The sequence below is a fragment of the Toxorhynchites rutilus genome, chromosome 3, assembly GCF_029784135.1.
Source record: "Toxorhynchites rutilus septentrionalis strain SRP chromosome 3, ASM2978413v1, whole genome shotgun sequence".
Classification (NCBI taxonomy): Eukaryota; Metazoa; Arthropoda; class Insecta; order Diptera; family Culicidae; genus Toxorhynchites; species Toxorhynchites rutilus.
In genome coordinates this window covers 175,528,928-175,551,345 of record NC_073746.1, presented here as the reverse complement: position 1 = coordinate 175,551,345, position 22,418 = coordinate 175,528,928, and the positions used below count along the sequence as shown (strand labels likewise).

Genomic DNA, 22,418 nt, shown 5'->3' with positions numbered 1-22,418 from the left:
ACACTTTTGTAACAGACAGCTATCTGATGATGCACCCTTACTGAAAGATGTAGCTTTAGGTCAAAAGCTCCTCATCTACCACTCTTCAACGGTTGATGAAGTAAGTTTACTTTTGCTTATTCAATTATTTAACAAAACAAAACTAACTAATTACTGATTTTCGTGGGTTTCATTTTTTTTTCGTGAACATTGTGTGCTAGTCAATGGCTCGGTCAGAGCTAACTGAAGGATCGTCTACTATGTTCCAAACTAACCGGACAATCGGTGCATATTAGAGGCGAATGAACTGCAAAGTTTAAAGCCTCTTGAAAACAAAGAATAGAATAGAACCGGTGCATCACAAGTTTGCTTATGACCACATTTGCATTGCGTCACCTCGGCGACTTGAGACCGCCTCGGTTCGTTATTCTCGTTAGATGAGGACTTCGTCCCCATTTCATCGACTTCAGAATAAATTCCATTACGAAAAAATTAATTAATTTATAAAAATGCTCTTTTTCTGTGTGGCATTGATACCCATGAGCATTTTTCCGCGTGCGCTTTCTTTCATGTGTGCAATTTTCCATTGCACTTTTTTCTTTGTTGTTATTTCCTTTGCGATTTTCCGGACACGTCCAAAGGATAACTGCTGCGGTGACGTTAATACGTCAGTTCTTTGTTTCTGATTAGTACACCCGAAAGCAGTTCTCCTTTTGAAGACATGAATATAAACTAATGCTACTTATGAAAAATGGACCTGAAAAGTTGGACGAATTGGTATGAAAATATGGAGAACCGATGAACGTGACGTGAACCGTGAATATAATTTCATAATCAAGAAGAATAAAACACGATATCTGGAAGGGATTCAACGGTTTAGAATAACAATTGAAAATCATCTATGCAGTTTAAATTTTAGTGTCAAGCAATCATCATAAATTTTAACGTATTATTTTTCAGGAACAAAACGATCAATTTGTATGGCTCGAAATTTGGCGATGATGATTGTGGAAAGGTTAGAAACACCTGTTCAACACCAACGATTAGCAATTCATTTAATCCTCGACGACCAAACGATTTTCCAACAGCAAAATTGAAAATATCGGTAGATGAGAAAATCATTTCTATTTTTTTTCTGCTTCTATAGAAATTTAGCACTGTAATTAAAACAAACATTCAGAAAAATCTATTTGAGTATTTTTTACATCCCACATAGTTTCACGAAACCACAAAAAAACATCTCATTCGCAACTCAACAGTAGCGTTTGACCGAAAGACGAAAAAACACGTTCGTACGAAAACAAGAATAGGACAATTCGTTCGAACGAACGATGTTCGAAAGTTCGAATGGACAGATTTCTTTCGTACGAAACCAAGGATACGAATGAGGCATACTTTCGAACGTATTGTATTCGTTCGAAAACAGGAATAAGGGTGAATGTATAGTTTCACCAATCGGGGATTCCTTCGAACCACCCAGTTATGACAGGTTGTTTGCAGATCTCAGGAAGAAAGCTTCAAGAAGAAAATTTGTCTCCAATGCAGAAGTGATTGCTGAAATTGAAACTTGTTCTGGGGTCAATTATAAGAATCGTTAGACTGAATTTAGATAACAGTTTTTTTTCTCTTCTTCCGACGATAGTAACGTCGGAAGTAGAGAAAAAACTGTTATCTAAATTACGCCTCGCAATTTCTTTCGACGTTTTCACTTGAAACCTTACTGAGCACAAATATCCCGTGTCATTTATCATTTGCTTGTGATCCCAAGCAGACATAACTAGGTGAAGCTACAACTTGACATAACGGTTGCCAGATTCTCGAGAGATTCTCGAACTTCAACTCCTCGTCAGAAAAAGAAGGGGTACTCACCGTCCGTAATAGCAGCACTATCCACACCACTAATGGCAAAAATAATTTCATTTTTGCTGCAAAGAGAAAGAGAAGAGAAGAAAGTAAACATTAGTTATGAGTGCTGAGCAATGATCAACATTTGTTTTTCCCGACGAATATTCCCAACAAGAACCACTACACAATCGGTGGACCGCGGACCCTCGCCTCCCATCCCAGTCCGCTCTCACCCCACGCCAAGGAGGGAAGGCTCACTTCACGCCAAAATAAGCGCAACACAACATGGAAGTCAGCCAGTTACGGTGGGACCGATGCTTTCGCTTGTTTTTACGCCATCTCCACAATTTTTACTGTTATTCCGCTGAGTGCAACACGACCTCGATCGATGCTATCACCAAACTCCCTCCCGGTTCATCCCGGAGGCGTAAAACGTTGGACATGCAGCCTCTCTCTCTGGGTTTCCGCGCGGTGCGGTGCATAAAATGTACGTGTGGCGTTCCTTCCCACTCGTGGCCGCCTGGAACCATGGGAAAGCCCTACATTTCCTCGCTGCGTGACTGTTCTATTATCCGCTCGCGAGCAGTTCACATCGGCAGCAGGAGCGGAAAATGTGTTCTTCATTGTTGACCATCCGGCAAACAGAATTTGGTCACGCTACCGCGGATCCTCTCCCTTGCATCTTATTTTGTTTTTATGCATGCCATTGCGGCAGTTGCATCTATATTCATCCCCATGCGCCGCTAGGTTTACCCTATGGCTCAACGCGCAATCGGTTTTTTTTTCTCAGATCGGTTCGATTGTGCATAATAGCCTCGACTGCGGTTGTTGCTGCTGTTGCTGCTGTTGATGATGATGCTGTTCCAAGTGTGCATGTCTTAATATCTAGCAAAGTTATGTAATACAGCAGAATGTGCCACACACCGAGCAGGGGGCGGGGAGGAATCATAGCAGCTAGACAAATGAGGGGCTGACCGTCGCTGGTATTGATCTTTCACAGATTTGAAACACAAAGGTGTTGGATGTGAGTTGCAATTTCCTGCTCATTGCGGATGTTGTTGGGGCTGTCGGTGCAATATTGGGAATTCTCACGAATACTTCAATTCGGGTTCCGTGCATCACGCATCTCACAAAAAAAAACATAACGGGTATTCCCAATGTATTCAAAGGAAGGTTCGTTCCCCCATTTGCCCCGGAATCCTGTCCGCTTGAACGTGTTTCATTTCTTCTTCCAATCGCTTTCAACGAATAATTGATTGATCTAATTTATATCGACCACTTGGCACCAGGCAAAAATGTTAATAGAATCAGGCGTCCTTCGTGGAATCTGGTAGAATTGCTGTATCCCCAACAAAGCCGGGGATGAGGGCGTTTTATTTTTTTTGCCAATGCCAATTTCAAGGCAAAATGCATGTTAGTATTTTTTTCTGTTTTCTGTTTGATTTTCTGTCTGGAATCGTAAACAGTTAAATTTACATAAACCGCCTGACGGAAAGTTCACAATGAAGTGGTGCTAATTTATATTCTAGCTTATCTCATAGAATACGGAACGGTAGGAGAAACTGGTTATCCGATACATTTTAATGAGGTGTGTTTGAGAGCGAAGAAAAAAGTCGGAATGTGTTGTTTTTTGCTATTTTTAGGTGCCATCGGAGGGATTATTTCACCTATCTTACATATAAAATATAGAATTTGATAAAAAAACACGTTCCATTTTTCTTCAATGGTTTTCAAATGATTCATAAATGTGGCACCCAACGCACGTCTGACTTATATCTTTTATTCCTCACATATTTCTTTAATCTTGATAAAATAATACCCATTGAAAATTATAGGAAATAGTTTTTCAATTCTTGATTCATGGATTCAAATTTATGTACTTCAATATGACACTGAGGATGGAAAGCTGCTGAGCAGCAAACATAAAATTTACTCCCTCTACTGTCAACGAAGAAAGGTTATTTATATAAGGGAAGAACTTAAAGAGTCATATGTTGAATCTGGATATGACAAACGAGATGAAACAATTAACAGCATTTCCCATTCTTATTGTGTAATTCATCCCAGAGCGATAGAAAAAGGTCGACTCTTTTTCAGTTTTTTAAAACTTTTTCTATTTGATATTGGCCACTTGAAATGTTTTTTTTTATTTTATTTTCTTATTTTGATTAAATTACACAAATAGAGCAGTCAGAATGACCTGAAAACACGCGAGTTTTTAAATTTGAATAAAACATTGCACACTCATTCGGCTTCGAATGCTGAGTGGAAAGGATAAAAATGATTTAACTCAAGAGTATTTCTACCAAAAAACTTGGAAAATAAGGCTCGGAAAGTATGATTGTATGGAAAAATGTCTAAAACCGAGCTTTAGGAAATTAATGAGATTTTATGGAAAAAATATGCTTAGAAAAACAAATGTATAAAAAAACTTTTAAATTCGAGCTAAGTTTGGAACAACTCTAAAGCCATTCTTTTCCATTCCTTCATATCTTAAGCGATGACATTAATTGTCAAAGGGTGGAGAAATTTCCGGATAAAATGCATCAATTCAACTTTTAAGATATTTCCAATATAGGATTAAAAAATTGCGTACGGTAGGGCGGGGCTAGCTGATCATTTTTGAATAAATTTGGATATAACTTCGTAGTGCGAAGTTTTCCATTAGAATATTATGTACCACAATGAAGTTTACCTTTTACCCTTTCAATGAAAAATCCCTATAACTGGTCTCTTTAACTACTAGTTATAAAGAAGTATATTCACAGAATCATTGTCAACTAGTATGCGATTACTGTGATAATTATTCGATGTATTCAAATTTATATTTTTCATTATTCGATACAAAATTGCTCGATTTAAATTGCAGATATTCAATTATTTGAATTAATCGAACGATTAGCCGACATCTCTACGCACAGCCGGTTTCTTGCTTGCATCTGTTTCGTTCGCCCAAAGTATATTGAAATAACCACCAGGTATGCTACATTACTCGATGCATCATTGTGAGTTGTTGATATTCAATGTTAGCATGTGTTATATTTAATGAAAATTTTACAACAAAAAAATACAAATATGACAATTATATTGCAAGGTGTTTGTGCGGTGGTTGGTCTCAGGTTGTCTCGTTTCAAATAGCAGAAAAACATTTACTTTCTTTATTTGTTTATAGCTTGCGTAATGAAACGCGGCATACCTGGAAGTTTTATATACGTTGCTCTCAAATGAGCAATTTCTACAACGATGCAATTTGTATGTCCAACTAGCCCCGCAGTTGTGTGACCAACCCCTCTTTATAAAAATAAAGGATATTCATGAAAAGTCAATAAATATAGTTTTGAAATCGATTTTCGTTAACATTTAAAACTAATACATACAATAAACTTTTGTTTTACATCAGAACCGAGTTTTTCACGATTATTAACCATTTTTAGAACAAATTTTATAATACGTAAACAATGAATGAATATTGACAAAATCGGCACCATGTTCGTATATTCTACTTGATAAATTTTTCTACAATTTTCATATTTTATTGCATCAACAATTCGCTATTTTTCATCCATTGATCGCTAATTTTTTGGACGCTCAGTTTTCAAGATATCGTCTATGACCAACTAGCTCCGCCCTACACTAATATTCTAAAATACGCTTTTTTCATAAGTTATTCGCATTTCTCCCGCAATGTTTTTTCCACAACTCATTCTTCAACAGCAAGTCCTTAGACAGCTTTTCTAAACTACCAATAGTTTCAACAAAAATTACTACAAAAATAAAAAATTAAATGCATACGCACTTTTAAAAACATATCTTAAGTAACAAAAAAGTTTTCCACTCGCGGAAAATACTCGTCAGGCAAATGCAAGTGCAATTTTCAATCTCAATTCGTCTCCGCGACATTTTGTATTTTCACTAAGAAAAGTATTTCATGTACATTATTGCTCTTACACGAAATTGACGAATTTACGTTGGATTTACAACCAGATGGCGCAGCCAGTAAAATGAGGATGTTTTGTTTTTTAATATGAAATTTGTTTAAATTTGTTAGAAAAATCCGAATTTTCCTTCAAATTTCCCGAATTTAAGTATTCTTTCCACGCTGAAAAGGTTAGAAAATCATCATTTTACAATGTGTTATGTATATTACGAGGAATGGCTTGTTATAAGTATTGTAACTTTAATTTTTTTCAACAAAGTAAACGATGAAAAGGGTGTTTCGCGCTAAAAATACTGCCAATCCTTCTCGTATCGGCCCCTACCTAATCAATGATATCAGCCAATTTGATGAGATATCGATTTCATCGCAATTATCCATAGTATCTATAACCGGTATGCATCATCAAACTTAAAATTTTCGAAGATTATCTATGACTTTGGTCAAATCGCGTGTTGAAACCATCGTAAATATACAAAACTCCAACTTTCTTGCCATATACTGACGACATTCAATGGCTGAAATGAATCTAAATTGAAATAAAATGAATAATCACCACCGAATCTTGCTTTTCAGTGCGTAAAATAAACAAACATCCTCACTTTTGTGGTTCTGAGCTCTAATGTAGATGTCGCATGAGCTGATTCAGCTTTGCGTAAATTCGTCAATAGAGACAAGAAATATTGAATTGAAGTTAGATTCACAACCAGATGGCGCAGCCAGTTCAATAATGAAATTTTGTTTTTGACCTGTCAACTAGGATTGGGCGATCTTGGATCGATATTCAGAAGATTGATCTCTTCCTCTCCGATTTTCGATTCTTTGTACTCCAAGAAAATCGCGAAAATCGATCTTTTCTTTTCGATCTTTCTGATCTTTTTGATTATAGATTTTTTTTTGTAAATCTGTTTTCATGCCGAAATTGGATCATGACATCAGGTGCAGCTGAAGCGTTCTTTTCTAGAACTGGGACTGCTATCAAGATATCGACTAAATGTCACACATATGGCACGATTGCATTTTATGGGATCAGAGGGCTTCTGGATAAATATCAGTTCATTAATTTTTCTAAAAATAATTTTGCCCTGGAAAAATCAGTTTTTCTGGGCTTTTTAAATTTTTTATGACCTTCATGATGAGAATCAAAATAGAATAAATGTCTGAATAGATATGTGATATGTTTATACAGGGAAACTTCGATATAACGTACCCTCGTTATAACGTACCCTCGATATAACGTCACTCGATATAACGTACATATTACCTCGATATAACGTACACATTTCCAAAGTGTAGAGGAAAAAAAATTCCAATATTTTTTTTCTGATAGAAGAAAGAATTATCTGTATGGTGATGCTAAAACAAGTTTTGTACCTTCAATCAATCCCGAAATACAGTTGGTTTTGTAATTCCGGATTCTAAATGAATCATGCTTTAATCAACAGTACGAAGGGAAACATCATGAGAAAGGCTGGCTTCGTCTTCTGATTGAAGTTATTCATTGACTTTACTAAAACAGCAACACAATTATGTATTATAGACTACGTTTGTGAGTACTTTATTATGCTTCGATATAACGTACAATTCGACACAACGTACAATTTTGAAAGTGAAATGTACGTTATATCGAAGTTTACCTGTACCATGTTTCAAGAAAAAAAAACAACATTTAAATAGAATAAGTAAATAAATTTAAAAAGGGCATTCGCTTTTTCAAAGATCGATTCAGAAGAGATTGATTCTTTGGTAATGAGGTTAGAAAATCATCATTTTATAGATGATTAGCTGACCCGGAAAACTTCGTCCCGCCCAAAATGGATATGAATACTTTCAAACATTCATGTTTCCATACTTAGCGAACGTTCGTGGATTCAATCGCAGAACTATTAACTGATTAATTTTCTAATAGACCCTTAATTTTTTTATTGCTATAAAATTCCTAGTACTTCTACCAAAACTCGTCATTATAATTATCAGACACAATTCTCGCTCAAAATTCTTCAATTACTTGCAAATAACATGTTTCTCCGTTACATGGAACACATTTTTTTTATCCCATCTGTTTTTATTTTTTATTATTAGGCTTATCTAGCGATTCAGCTGTAACAGAGCCGAATTTATCGTGTACATTTTTTCGCATGTTGTATATTACACAGTAGCCATATAGGCGTAAAAGTATTCCTATCTCATTAATACAAATTGTTATCTATTACATATTAGCCATTCAGGCGTTTATGTTTATTCAGAAATGGAACACATGTTTGATACAGAAAATATCATAAAACGAAGACAGCTCAAATCAGACTATTCCTTTCTCGAGTTTTGCGCTTACCAACACATTTGGCGATGCGTTGTGTAACATTTTTATGGGACCCTCCTTCCAGAGGCGGCAGAGGAGACAATCGTAGAAATCTTCATAAAAAAGCTCTCCGGTCAATTCTTGTTTAAATTTAAAATGAACATTGAAGGTAGTGCAACATTTTTTTCCCTCTCACTCCAGAATCTTACTTCAAGAACAACAGATTTTCATTTGGCAGATATTATATGTATAATATGTAATATTTTTATACGTTTCAAAATTTGAATTGCAGGCATTTGAAAAAAAAAACTGGTGTCCGTACATAATCTTTCGTAATTCATCTCGAAACTGAATTCATTCATTATTCTCGAATCACAGAAGATTATCCACGTCAATCGCTTTCGGGAGAAGAGTCGATTCTGGTGAAGAAATGAAGCGAAAGGAATCAGTTATTGTGCCAGTGACACGAAAAATCTTAAATGGATTGCATTTCCATTGCATTTGTGAAATGATTCGCTTCACAAGCGTAACGAAATTTTTTGGAGTCTGGCAGGAATGTGCTATCCCATCAGCAAAATCAACCGGATTTGTTACAGGTTCAGATCCATGCAAAATTCACTCACTGTATTCTTCAACTTGAACTTTTCTTTTACTTCATTCAGTTTTAATAGTCATTTACTTCAGCCTCCTCAAAACAGTATTATTCACTTTTCGGTCTATGATACCGTATGCGCGAGTATAGGAGGGTTAAGGGAAAGAACTTCGACTCTATGGACAGCATGAAAAATACCTTGAACAGTTTCCGACGAGTAAGCGTTTGCTATTATTGAAGGATAGAATTTTTGAGCTGCTAGACAAAAGACTGTGAAAAAAAAAGCTGTGCATATAAAATTAAATAAATGTATAAAAATAAAAATGATGCCTTTGTTTTCCCAAAAATCGACACGAACTTTCCGAACAACCCAATATGAGCTATCTTGATTTTTATTCTCATTCATCCTGATTTTTGAAAATTATAGTTGGTAACCTTGTTCATAACCTATATGCATCATCGAAATTAAAAATTTCGAAGATTATCTATTACTTTGGTCCAACCGCGTGTTGAAACCATTGCAAATATCTACGAGTATGTATAATCTAACTTTCTTATACTTTACTGATGACAGTTAATGCCACACAATTCAACATCGACGAAATTAAACTTCGTGTTGCGTTTCTGTGAAGCTGAAATGGTGATTGACTTTCGGGTGCAATAAAAGCATTTTTAAAATAAAAATTATGAAGGAAAATTAACTTTTGCGTATCAAATATGTATGTGTGATAGATTGACACGTTTTATGCATGTGGTGAAACATAGTGAACAATAATTGAGGCTGATAATGGTTTTATATTACTCCGATTGATTTGAAACTCGATCGAATTTCATGATTCGATTGAAATCGACTATGACTCTGACATAGTCCTGACCCTAACTTAACTTTTTTGTCTATAAATTTCCTTTCATTTCCATCGAAACTTTATTCATTACATAAAATTATAGTGAGACACAATTTTCGTTCAAGATTTTTCCCCCAATTCCAGAGAATGTGTTGAATTTCGAACACATATTTGATATGTAGAATCAATTTTTATTAGAAAAAATTGTATTAAAAGCATGTTTATTCCTCCCGAATATCCATTTTGCATTTTTGCTTCACAGAAATGCGACACGGAGCTCAATGCTGTCTATGTCGAATCACGTCGCAAGTTTGCCACATTTGCAAAACTCGATTGGACTTGAGCCGATCGGATTACAGAATGCAAAATTGCACTCTGTTCGGATAGTTTCGACTCTGACGCTGTGTCCGCGTTGCTCATGATAACGTTTCCGAAGTGAATGTATTCTTCCTCACGCCACTTATATTGATTAAGTCGTAGGAAACACAGTCGTACACTCTCTACCTTCGCGTACATGTTGACCTTCAATTGTTAACACAGCTCACGACATCATAGAATTACATCACACGATACATATAAAATCTATCGAGCGCACTCTTTTGTTTTATTCGTGTGATATCACACTATTCATAAATATTATCTCAAAATGAGTAATGATGTCATTAAGGAATGGAGTACCTGTGGCAGGATTACGTTGTCTAATGTTTGTGCAATATTCATCTTGTATTTTCAGAACGGTTGGGCACACACACACTCTAGAGCTTGCCACTCAGAATACATTCAAGGCATGTTGCCTGGTATAGAAATCTCAACTAAGGACTACTAAAAATGATGTAAGTAATACTACGATGAGAGGGCGAACTTTGGGAACGTTAGTGCTATTGAACAAGATTGTGGAGAGAGTCGTATGAACGATGTGCATCAGCGATGAACTCCAGATTTTGTGTTTTCTATTCGAATCACAATTTCTCGCGTCACTGTGCAGTCGCCATCTATGATTTTAGCAACGCTTGCACATTGAATTTAAACACGTGCTCTCCAGCAGGTACTTTATCAGGATTGATGACAATAGCGTGAATTTCATTTTGTAAACAGAGCAAGTGTGATTTGAAGTATTTCAATAATTCGTTGTGCTCAATTAAAAATACTTCCAGCTCGCCGGCGATATGCCTGGCTTCAGACGAAGTGAGGTCACTTTCGAATGTGTGGATGTTCGATGTAGCGGGTGTAGCACCATTTGTCATTTAACAACATAAATAAATTCGTTCTGTTTGAAATCCGAAGACCGGTTAAATTATTTGAATATTAGTTGTGCAAAAATATAATAAATATGTCACCATAAAAATTTGTGATTATATGAATTATTTAAAGCCAAATTTATGAAGAAAAGTATTCTGATTTTTTTCTGCATAGGACCACCTTAACCGGTATCAAAGATATAGTAATCGGTATCCTAGCACTATCGTATACAGTTCACAACCTATTCTCATGCCTACCAAGTTCGGTCGAGCCGTGACATCGTGACACGAGATTTATATATATATATATATATATATATATATATATATATATATATATATATATATATATATATATATATATATATATATATATATATATAGATTGAATAATAAAAACTACTTGATATTCCTTGTGATATAGGCTTTATTTTAACATCATTTACAGGTATCGGTACTGCCTATAACTTATAATACTAAGCATTTGCAATAAAGTAACTGTCAAAACCAGCGATCAAATGCTTGCGTGAGCGAATTCGGAGTTTGAAACAAATTTCGATGCACAAAATCAAAATTTTTGGGAGTATTGTATTTTTCCAAAGATATTTATTTGATATATCGATAAATCATCTGAATCCGTAATAGTAGCTCAAAAGTTATAATTTTTTTTTTAAATTGCATTTTTGCTGTTCAGAATTTGAGACAAACGGAATCAAACATATTTTTAGTTTTTCACCATGAATATGTATATGTAATGTATATGTAATCAATTCTATGGTGGACAAACGAAAAAAAAGTCTCTATTGTATACACATTGATTTCGCGAAAAAGTCCAATTTTTAGAAATGATTAGGGGAACCGCGGGTAATACGGACAGTGGGGGAAATATGGTTACATTTTGAATTTCCGATTTCTGTTAATGAGAACACCTTCTACATGTTATTCTATAATATTTAAGCCACCCTATGGCAATGCATACTGATCAAAAATAGAATAGGGAAACAAAAACCGAAAATCAAACATAATTCCGCGTAAGGATGTAATTTTAGCTGCTTCGATATTAAACATTTTGAGTGGTTTAATATCAAAATTCAATTCGCTGATGGTTATGTTTCGGTTTGTGAGTTAACGAAGAAGCGATATTAGGTATGAATGGAAAAGTAAATTTTTTTTTGAGTGGAAAAATTTAAATTATTGAAATAATTGTACTGGTGGGGTAAAACGGACAGTTGCCAGTGAGAGTGAGATAAACTGTGAAAAATCTGTTTAATCTATTCCTAAGGAATGCCCTGCGTCTATAAATGGAAATCAAATCGCCAAATGTGGACTGTTTAGAAGCTGACTGGAACCAAACCAAAATAGTTGAGGGCCTGTCCGTTTATACTGTTGAAAAGCAGGATATCACTTCTAGGTGGATTAATTCGATTTTGCCATCATTTAACGGATATTCGTGATGAGTTCAGACCTTGATTGAATACAATTATTCCTCTCGCGATCGATAAACCTCTACGCTTCATATATTACAAACCTGTCCATATTACCATAAAAAAATTGTACTTTTCGGTCTGTTTTAATTTTAGTAAAAAACATTGAAAAACACTTTTTTGTAAAATATTTGGCCAATTAGGTAGAAAAACAGTATATTGAATTGCATGAAACTGCATGAAAGTTTTGGGAAACATGAGTTTCCGAAGATATAATTGAAGTTCTCCTTAGCATGTCCGTTTTACCCCCACCTCCCCTACTAGAGCCGTTTCAGATATACCTTGACTTCTTGAGACCTTGAGTTTATTGACACGATCGAAAAGAAAGAAGTCGCAAGAGGCATAGCAGTTGATTTAGACTGCTGTCGCACGGCATTATTTTTGTTCTCAGCCAAATCGGTTTTCATAAAAATCGAAAGAAAAAGAAAAGCCCTCAGGGTTCCTGGATCAAAAAGCTGCTGAAGACGCCTGGAATATTTCATTTTTGCGTAACTCATTTCATTGACACATAGTGGAATTTCATGAAAAACTGTTGACTTGTGAAGTAAGCCTTCGTATTACAGGAAGCAGTAAAAACAAAGATTGAAATCGTAGGGGGTTCGCAACAGAAACCATCCAATTTTCAATTATTGTATTGGGTATTTGACCTCTAGCTTTTTTTAGTGTCGTTTTCCTTCCGGAAAAGATCCAGTTTGTACTACGTGAACTGTATCCGGGAAGAAAACGAAAAACAAGATTCAGGTTTTGAAAACGAGTACGAAACCAAGAAGTTTGTTCCATCGGAGTGACAGATTAGTTCACAATGAAATAAACTATAATCTTCAACTACGTAAAAACCACACAACACTGTTCGATCGTGCAATCCCATTGGCACGATCAAACACAGCTGCGAATCACATCAAACCACCTCAATTACCGTGGGCGACTAAATCTATCTCAGGGTGATCCACTAAGTTTAGAGGAGCAGTTCGATTGTGGGAGGCTTCCGATCGCATCATGCGGCGTTCACATCAGTTCGGACAACCGATGATGGTAAAACAACTTTCAATATTATAGACTTATCTTTTTTTTGTGGCGTTATGAAACCGGATCTGCAAAAATGTAAGGTGACAACGTTTCGACGTTCAGTAAGTCGCATAATTGAATGACTGTTATGCGAAACCATGGTCTTGTGGCATCTATCGTGTTCATGGCGCAAGCATTGTGAACATAACTAATTTAATACTAATAGAAGTAAGTACTGAGTTAATTGTGACTTCCTACGGTATAATTGTTCCGAACCTATCTAGTTAATTATTCGTTGCTGTCAATTAACACTAGATAATTACATTAACACTTATACATTCACATTTGATGAATCAATGAAGCAGTTTTTGATACTTGACGAACCATTGGCTTTCTCAAATGTAGACTATCGGAGAGTGTATTTACAAATGTTCAGACGAAGATCCGTCTGATTTTGTGAAAATACCACGACTCCCACGATGACTATTCTCCGGTAGATACTTTCGGGAAAACCAATGGTTTGTCATCAGCAGACTGTGCGTTCATCGGAAGGTGGTTTGACAACATATTGGGTAAACTCGGGATTTCCTAATAAACTTAACACTCAACAATTTTATAAAGAGTTTAAGAAAATGCATGATAAACCAGTATGTAACATAAAACGGACGGATTTTGTTGCAGACATAAATTGGGTATCTGAAGATGAACATGCGATAGGCGTGAACATTAAATTCAAGATAGCTAATGTCTACACGAACACGCGCGTGGATCATTTATTTATAGACTAGTCATGTGTATGTATTTTTGAAAATCTATTCTACTATGTGAAGTGGAACGAGTTATTTATATAATCTGATTATAACAGTTCGGCTGAAAAGTTTATAATGTATCACAGTGAAACTATTTTGTTTTTGCAAAATTCAATTTTATTATTCAACATAATTGCAACATAATTGCGATTATAGCGATCTTGCAACTTTTCGATACCATTTTTATAGTACATAGTAGTACTTTCGGTTTTTCCTCAAAATAGGCCTCAGTTTCGGTAATCACTTCATCATCGGTCTTAAATTTCTTGCCAGCGAGCATTCTCTTCAGGTCTGCGAAAAGAAAAAAGGTTTTGGGGGCCAGATCTGGAGAATACGGTGGATGTGGAAGCAATTCGAGGCCCAATTCAAGCAATTTGTTTATCACTACACGAAATTCGAATTTTTCCATTTTTTTCACAATGACAAAAGTTGCTTCACTCTCAATGCTGTAACTCACGAGCCAATCTACCGATTGCTGTCAAAGTTTGACACGTATCCATTGAAAGATGGTGCTTTGTGATAGTCATGCAAATTTTTGCAAGAGGCACCATCTAGGCGTCAACCTTCTGAACTTTTTAGCCGCACTGTTACAGATCATGCGGATAACTCATTCTTTGAACGGAATATGATGCCATACTTCTAGCAATCTTTTTGATGACGCTATCAACTTTAAGTTTCAACTTCAACTCGATACTTAGAGACGAAATTGCCATCAATAAGTACACCAAGATATTATATAACCGAAAGATAAACCTCGAAAATGTATTCCAAAGCACCACACAGTGTGGTTACTTTGACATCTTCATTAAAGTCGTAGATAGATCGAGTTTGAACAAATTCCGGAATGGAAAAGGCATCTTGAAATGGATAGCATTTTGTAATCGTGTAAGTGAAAAGTGTGAAAGTTTGCCTGAAGACTTTTCTGTTTGGATATGTATACACAAACGTTTTGTCAATGGTTAGGTTGGTTTACCAGGAGCAGCTGAAGTTTGATCCAATCCTTACTCTCCTGAAAAAGTACACAAATTGGCCACATATATAATCCTCTTCGGCAACTTAAATTATAAAGCCTGTCCACGTTAAATTTTGGACACTTTTCTTTCAGTGTAGTTTATGAAATATTTCACTAATCAATGAACTATTTCACTTACATGACAGCTGAAACCCTCCTCTTTATTTCGATGTCCTACATGTTTACATTCTTCTTCAGTTTGGTAAAATGGCGTGGAATCAAGTGGAAGTACGCAAACGCATTTTGCGCGAACGGCAGCAAAATCCAACACTGTGGTACGCGATCTTTGCAAAAGGCTAAAACTGCCGAAGAATACCGTGTTTAGTGTGTGCAAATCGTTTCACCAGCGCTTAACTTTTGGATCGGTAGGTTGGAAGCGGAACATATCGAAAAGTATGCTCCCGACAGATGGACCGAAAGGTGGTTGCCATTATTGAGAAATATCCCAACCTTTCAGTTGGAAATGTGGCTCGGAAGGTTGGAAAATCAAAATCATATGTACAAAAAGTGAAGCAGAGGCATGGACTGAAGGCGTACAAAGTGAAAAAGGTGCCCAATCGTGCTGATAAGCAAAATTTCACTGCAAAAAGCCGTGCTAAGGTGCTCTACACCCAGTTTTTGCAAAAATGTCCATGCACCATAATGGACGATGAAACTTATGTTCTAGAAGACTTCAAACAGCTTCCGGGTCTTGCTTTTCATACTGCAATGCGAAGGAATGCCGTAGCCGAGTGTTTCCGGACCAAGAAGCAGTCTAAATTTCCCAAAAAGTACTTGGTTTGGCAGGCCATATGCAGTTGTGGCCGAAAATCCAAACCTTTCGTCTCTACCGGCACTATCAACGAAGATGTTTACGAGAAGGTATGTCTCTATGTTATGCAAAATCCATCCTGGAATGGTATAATGCACATGAGGTCTAATATGTGCCAAAAACAGCAAATCCACCGAACTGTCCAGAGCTTCGCCCAGTGGAAAAATACTGGGCTCTGATTAAGCAAAAACTATTCGAAACATAGAAGAAAGCGAGTGGCATTAATGATTTCAAGAGGAGATGGAAAAGCGCCGCCCCCAGCATATCTGAGGATACTGTACGGAACCTAATGGCAGATGTTCCTAAGAAAGTTCGTGAATTTTACAGACAACGTAATTAACATCGAAGTAAGCTTTCCTTGTTTTAGATATAAGTCTATTTTACTGAAATAAACAATCGGTTTTGTTGTATTACGTGAATTTTTGTTTTACTGGCATCATCTTGGTGTCCGAAATTCAACGTGGACATGCTTTAACCTGTCTTACCATCCATTTCAAAGTCAACGATCTACATGAAAGCAGAGCAATAATACGCCTTCTTCGTATTTCAAATACTTCAAGGCTGTTTAAACATTAAAGTTATGTGGCATCTCATCTTGAAAAATGAAGATCAACTTTAACTCAGAACTTCAAAACCAACTCTTTCGTAGCCTTTAAAAACAAGCAACTAGAACTACAATTATCTCTTTGAAATTAACGCCTCAATAAAATTTGTTCACTGCTCACTATCTGGAGCGAAACTAGAATAGAAATCAGTCTTTATACTCTTGGCCGGTGCAATTTGTGTGCATCGTGTCTGAAGCTTATGTTGCAAAAGCTTTCCTTTTGACCTGATCCATCCGACATTGAGTGAGTGAGTTTTAATTATAGAGGCTTCAATGGTTTTCCAGTTTATTCGTCTCTAGTCTTGAAAGAGGCCAATCTGGAAAACTTAACCCGAATATTCTGGCTTGTGAAAGGTAATTTGGAAGCCTCGCTGCCGCTGCTATGCGGGTGCTAGCTGGATGACTGCTGAATCGTAAATGTGTAAATAGTAATTGCAATTGACATCTCTTTATACTTTTCGCCGCTGCAGAAAGGCTGCACCATTTATTGCTCCCTAAAACCTCCATATGCCAAATTTAGTTCCATTTGCTCGATTAGTTCTCGAGTTATGCAGAAATTTATGTTTCATTTCTAAAATCTCCACATGCCAAATTTGGTTTTATATTCTTGAATAATTCTCGAGTAATGCAGAAACTCGTGTTTCATTTGAATGGCAGCCCCCCTTAGAGAGAGGGGTGGGATGTCTAACCACCATAAAAACATTTATTGCACCCTAAAACCTCCATATGCCTTGATTAATTCCCGAGTAATGTAGAAATTTGTGTTTAATTTGTATGGCAGCCCCCCCTCAGAGAGGGGGGAGGGGTCTCAAACTATCACGAAAACCTTCCCCGGCCCCAAGAGCTCCTACATACCAATTTTCATGTCGATCGGTTCAGTAGTTTCCGAGTCCATAAGAATCAGACAGACAGAAGGACAGAAAGACAGAAAGACAGACAGACATCATATATATAGATGAACAATTTGAGATATTTGCATGAATCTATTTGTCAAGCAAGATACAGTTTGTGAGTAGATGTTGCGTCGTCATGAGCTGATTTCTTCAAAGAAAAAAATTAATTCCTTCCAAGTGTAATCGAATACACCAGATTATCTCCGTGATGGTCGACTATTTTCGAGTCCAGATAGCTGAGAAAACCTAAGCCTTATTCCAACTTATATCTCAAGTCCTTCGTTTGGAGGAAACATGAGTTTTCCACAGCATTTGGGAATTTTTTGACTCAAGTGTAACTTTTGAAAAGGGCGTGTCGATTTTAGTAAGAGAAATCTTTGATAATTTATATCTCAAAAACTATGAGTCGTACCGAAACAGTGTCTTAGAAAGAGTTATAGAGTATTGATGTTAAAACGTAAAAAAAACTAAACATTGAGAAATAAAAATCAGTACTCTTTTTTCTATTTACAAATTTTAATTTGCATTATCTAAAATACATATATTTAATTTTTTTTTAAATTTTTTCCTATAATATGGAAGTCATGTCGAAAATTTGAAAAATTAGTCCAAGATAGTAAAACTATTTTTGACGAACTTTGTGGAACATCGAATTTTTAAGAATTTTCGAAACTTCGAATTTTTGTATGTTAACAATCATTTTTAGCCACAAATTATGAATTCGAATGTGATTTAAAATACAAAAGTTCTTCATCAATCTTCTTCTAAATGCAGTCATTCTCGAGATGTTTAAAAAATATTTCTAATTTATTGTCATTTTTATAGTAAATAGGCTCTTTTAATATGTTTGTCGTGTTATACCGCCATGTTCATCAAATTTTATGAATTCGCTTATAATTTTAAACAACTTTTCCAAATACATCATTATGGTAAAACTATATGTTCAGGAGTTACGTTGAAAAAAATTTGAAGACATGTGGGTTAATACAAAACGTAGCGATAATGTCCTATTAGAAAGTTACACTTTCGGAATACGTCATTTGTCGATTTCATTTGGGATTGCTTCATTGGAATGTTATTTCAATATTTTGCTTAACCAAGGACTTCTGTACAATATTATTTTGGGAGTCATTTTTATGCAGAAAAACCGAGCATTTAGAGCGCCGACAGAAAATTCTTCTTAAAGTTTGTATATTTTTTTTTTTCGTTGCGCTAGAAGTATTGTTTTCATTTACGCATAACCAACTGCGCTATTAAATGAGCTTACATGGCAGTGTCAAACGGTTTTTTTGGGTTAACTATACAGGATAACTTCGATATAACGTACATTTCACTTTCAAAATTGTACGTTATATCGAAGCACAATGTAGAACTCAAAAACGTAGCCTATAGTACATTATGGTGCTGCTGTTTTAGTAAAGTTAAAGGATAAATTCAATAAGAAGACGAAGCCGGCCTTTCTCATGACGTTTCCCTTCGTTCTTTACACTTTGGAAATGTGTACGTTATATCGAAGTTATATCGAAGTTCCCCTGTATTGCCACCTATTTCTTCAACTGTTTAAATTGTTTAATTTTTATCAAAGGTAAATATGTGTTCTTCCCCATGTAAGTATTATATTCTCTGAAGTCGATAGCTGGCCTAGTTTCCACGGCCTTTTAAAGGGCCCAACAGTTGTGTTTTAAAGTTTTCATAGAGAATTTAAAGGCTCTTTAATTCAACACAATCCATTTTTTTTAAGTTTTCGATTAATTAAGATTATTAGTATTTATTAATTTAAGATTATTAATATTTATTAGAAACTTCATTCAGATACTTTTTATTTGTTTGAAATTGTGAAATTGTTTGAAATGATCGCTAAACTGTTAGGCAGTACAAAAGTTTTCGAAAATGTGTCGAAATCAGCGAAATAATATTTGAAAATGGGAAAAATTATACCTAAAAATTATATGTAAAAAGATTGTTTTTGAAATTTTGATATTTTATGTAAAATAGTCTAAGCTGCTTAAAAATGACTAGAACACAGTGGGTCTATTCGGTGTCAATACCCCAAAAGCTACTTAAATTTTTGGAGGTTTCGCCTAAAAGTAGATATTTGAAGGGTGGTTCAGTGATTCAGTAGCAATGAAAAAATATTTGGCAAAATAGCCGAATTTTCGAGCCACCCTAATTCAAGATGGTACATCCTAAGTGCTAAACAAAAATCTATCTGAAATGTTTCTGAAAGGAATATTTTTTTCTGATGGAATCTGAAATCTATCTGGCAATTGTTGATACTGCAATGCTCTTTGAATCCAGACGGCTATTTAATCCGGACACTTTTTCATTATATTCAATATCATACCAAAACCATAACATTTTTGCATGTTGAAATTATGTGACTGATAGTTAATATTGTATCAATTTAGTTCAGTGTCAGCTTTGTACCTAGCTGTTGACAAAAATGTTAGAAATCAAGACAAATTTTTCATAAACCCATGTCCGGAATGAAAAGCACATTCAGAAAATGATTTTAAATCCGGATGAATAAAATGTTAACGATAAAATTTCCCATTGAAGGAGTTGCATAAGAGTATGAAAAAATAATAATCAGAAAATAAATGTCATTACTTTTGTTCATTATTGATGTTTGGTTTCAAATTATAAAAGAATAACAATGGAATAGTACAATCTATAACTAATTGCTCTCAAAGAAGCTGCTGCTGTCAAAATGTGTCCGGACTTCATAACGTCTCTATCATAGAAGTCTTGGTCATTATTGGCGAAAAACTCTGGCAATAGATTTTTACTATCTTCTCTTGAGCCCGATTTCCTATCACTCTGGAAATTTTGCAATGCGAGAAAAAGGTGGTAATCGCATTTGATGCATTTAAACATCTCAATCAAGCTCCTGGAGTTGTGTGTCCTTGTGTTGTTCAGATGGAGCAAAACATCTCCTCTGTTGGCCGATTCTGAACGTTTCTGGACAGTTGCTAGCTTCAAACGGTCCATTTGTTTTTTTTTTTTTTTTTTTTTTAAAAATTCGTTTATTTTTACAGGCTCAGTTACATAAGTTTAAAGGAGCCGAAATCTTAAATATATTTTTAAAACTATATATATGAACAATTTTCTTAAATCTATGGTTAGTAATGTGGGAAACCGATTACTCGTGGTGGACTCGAGATTAAAAGGGTGACATTTTCTCAGGAAAAGGATGGGGTATAAGGAAATTATTACAATGTTGATAATCACACACACTCAATTCTTAAATCTATTCGTACATCAGTTGTGAATTTACATTTCATTCTTTTGTTTATAGCAAGCGGACCAATTACTCACAAAGGAAGAAATGGAGGGTATAAGGATATAAGGATAATCACACACGAACATCGATAGATTTAAGGAAAACATATATTTGGGACATGTAATCAAGGTCTAACCGAGCTAACACATCTCTCACCGGCACATTGGGCTGCCTTCCTCTAGCCCGAAGGGAGTTCTCTAAATTCGATCTGGCAACAAGATACACCTCACACGACCAAACAACGTGTTCGATGTCGTGGTAACCTCGGCCACAAACGCAGATATTGCTGCCGGCCAGATTGAAACGAAAGAGTAGCGCGTCTAACGAACAGTGATTGGACATGAGTCGGGAGAAGGTGCGAATAAAGTCCCGACTCAAGTCCAGACTGTTGAACCATGGTTTGAGGCTAACCTTAGGGATAATCGAGTGAAACCACCGGCCCAATTCATCTTCGTTCCATTTGCGTTGCCAGTTAGCGATGGTATTTTTACGGACTAAAGAGTAAAATTCATTGAAGGCGATTTGACGCTGATAAATATCGCCTTCAATCGCACCTACCTTTGCTAATGAGTCAGCCCTCTCATTACCCGGAATTGAGCAATGAGAAGGGACCCACACAAAGGTAATGACATAACAGCGTCTGGATAAAGCACTCAAAATTTTTCGTATTCTCTCAAGGAAGTACGGCGAGTGCTTTTCCGGCCTCACTGAACGGATAGCTTCGACAGAGCTAAGACTATCCGTTACAATGTAATAGTGTTCAACAGGTCGTGAGGCGACGCTGTCCAGCGCCCAATGAATTGCTGCCAATTCAGCAATATACACTGAGCAAGGATTCTGAAGACTGTGTGAGGTGCTAAAAAATTCGTTGAACACTCCAAATCCTGTGGACTCATTTATAGTGGACCCATCAGTAAAGTACATATTATCACAATTGATACCCCTATATTTTTCATCGAAGATCGTTGGAGCGATCCTCGATCGTTGGTAATCTGAATATCCATGGATATCTTGCTTCATGGACAGATCAAAATGCACAGAGGAATTGATGTAGTCAGGGAAACAAACACGGTTGGGAATATACGAAGAAGGATCAACCTGCATGGAGATGAATTCATGATATGAACTCATGAATCCGGAGTGAAAATTTAGCTCGATCAGCCGCTCAAAATTTCCGATCACCAATAGGTTCATGACCTTACACCGGATGAAGAACCGAAGAGATAATAAATTGAAGCGATCTTTTAGTGGGAGTAGGCCTGCCAAAACCTCGAGACTCATGGTATGCGTTGAGGGCATACATCCCAACGCAATACGGAGACAAAGATACTGAATTCGCTCGAGTTTAATTAAGTGTGTTTTGGCAGCTGATTGAAAACAGAAACTGCCATACTCCATCACTGAGAGAATAGTTGTTCTATACAACATTATAAGATCTTCGGGATGGGCTCCCCACCAGGTGCCGGTAATTGTACGGAGAAAATTTATTCTTTGTTGGCATTTTTTACTCAGATACCTAATATGGGCCCCCCAAGTACATTTGGAGTCGAACCAGACCCCAAGATACTTGAATGACATAGCATGAGTGATCGGTTTACCCAAAAGTTGAAGCTTTGGTTTTGCTGGTCTATGCTTCCTAGAAAAAACCACCATCTCTGTTTTCTCCGTGGAGAATTCGATCCCTAGCCCAATGGCCCAGGTTGAAAAATTGTTCAAAGTATCTTGTAAGGGTTCTTGTAGGTCGGATTCTGTTGATCCTACGACAGAGACCACTCCATCATCTGC

At 36.1% G+C, this 22,418-nt stretch overlaps 2 protein-coding genes across 4 annotated transcripts in view; one reads left to right on the top strand and one right to left on the bottom strand.

Annotated features, from left to right (window-relative positions):
- The window catches only part of LOC129775911 (beta-alanine-activating enzyme), a 286,887-nt gene extending 276,554 nt beyond the window's left edge, over positions 1-10,333 (top strand). Inside the window, exon 7 of the mRNA XM_055781158.1 lies at positions 10,228-10,333. The gene's annotated coding sequence lies outside the window, so the exon portion shown is untranslated. The remainder of the gene's footprint in view (positions 1-10,227) is intronic.
- Positions 1-22,418, bottom strand: part of LOC129775912 (uncharacterized) — a 580,006-nt gene that overhangs the window by 245,480 nt on the left and 312,108 nt on the right. For all 3 annotated transcript variants that reach the window (XM_055781160.1, XM_055781159.1, XM_055781161.1), the window contains exon 3: positions 1,849-1,904. In XM_055781160.1, the coding sequence (XP_055637135.1) occupies positions 1,849-1,904 (56 nt within the window). The remainder of the gene's footprint in view (positions 1-1,848; positions 1,905-22,418) is intronic.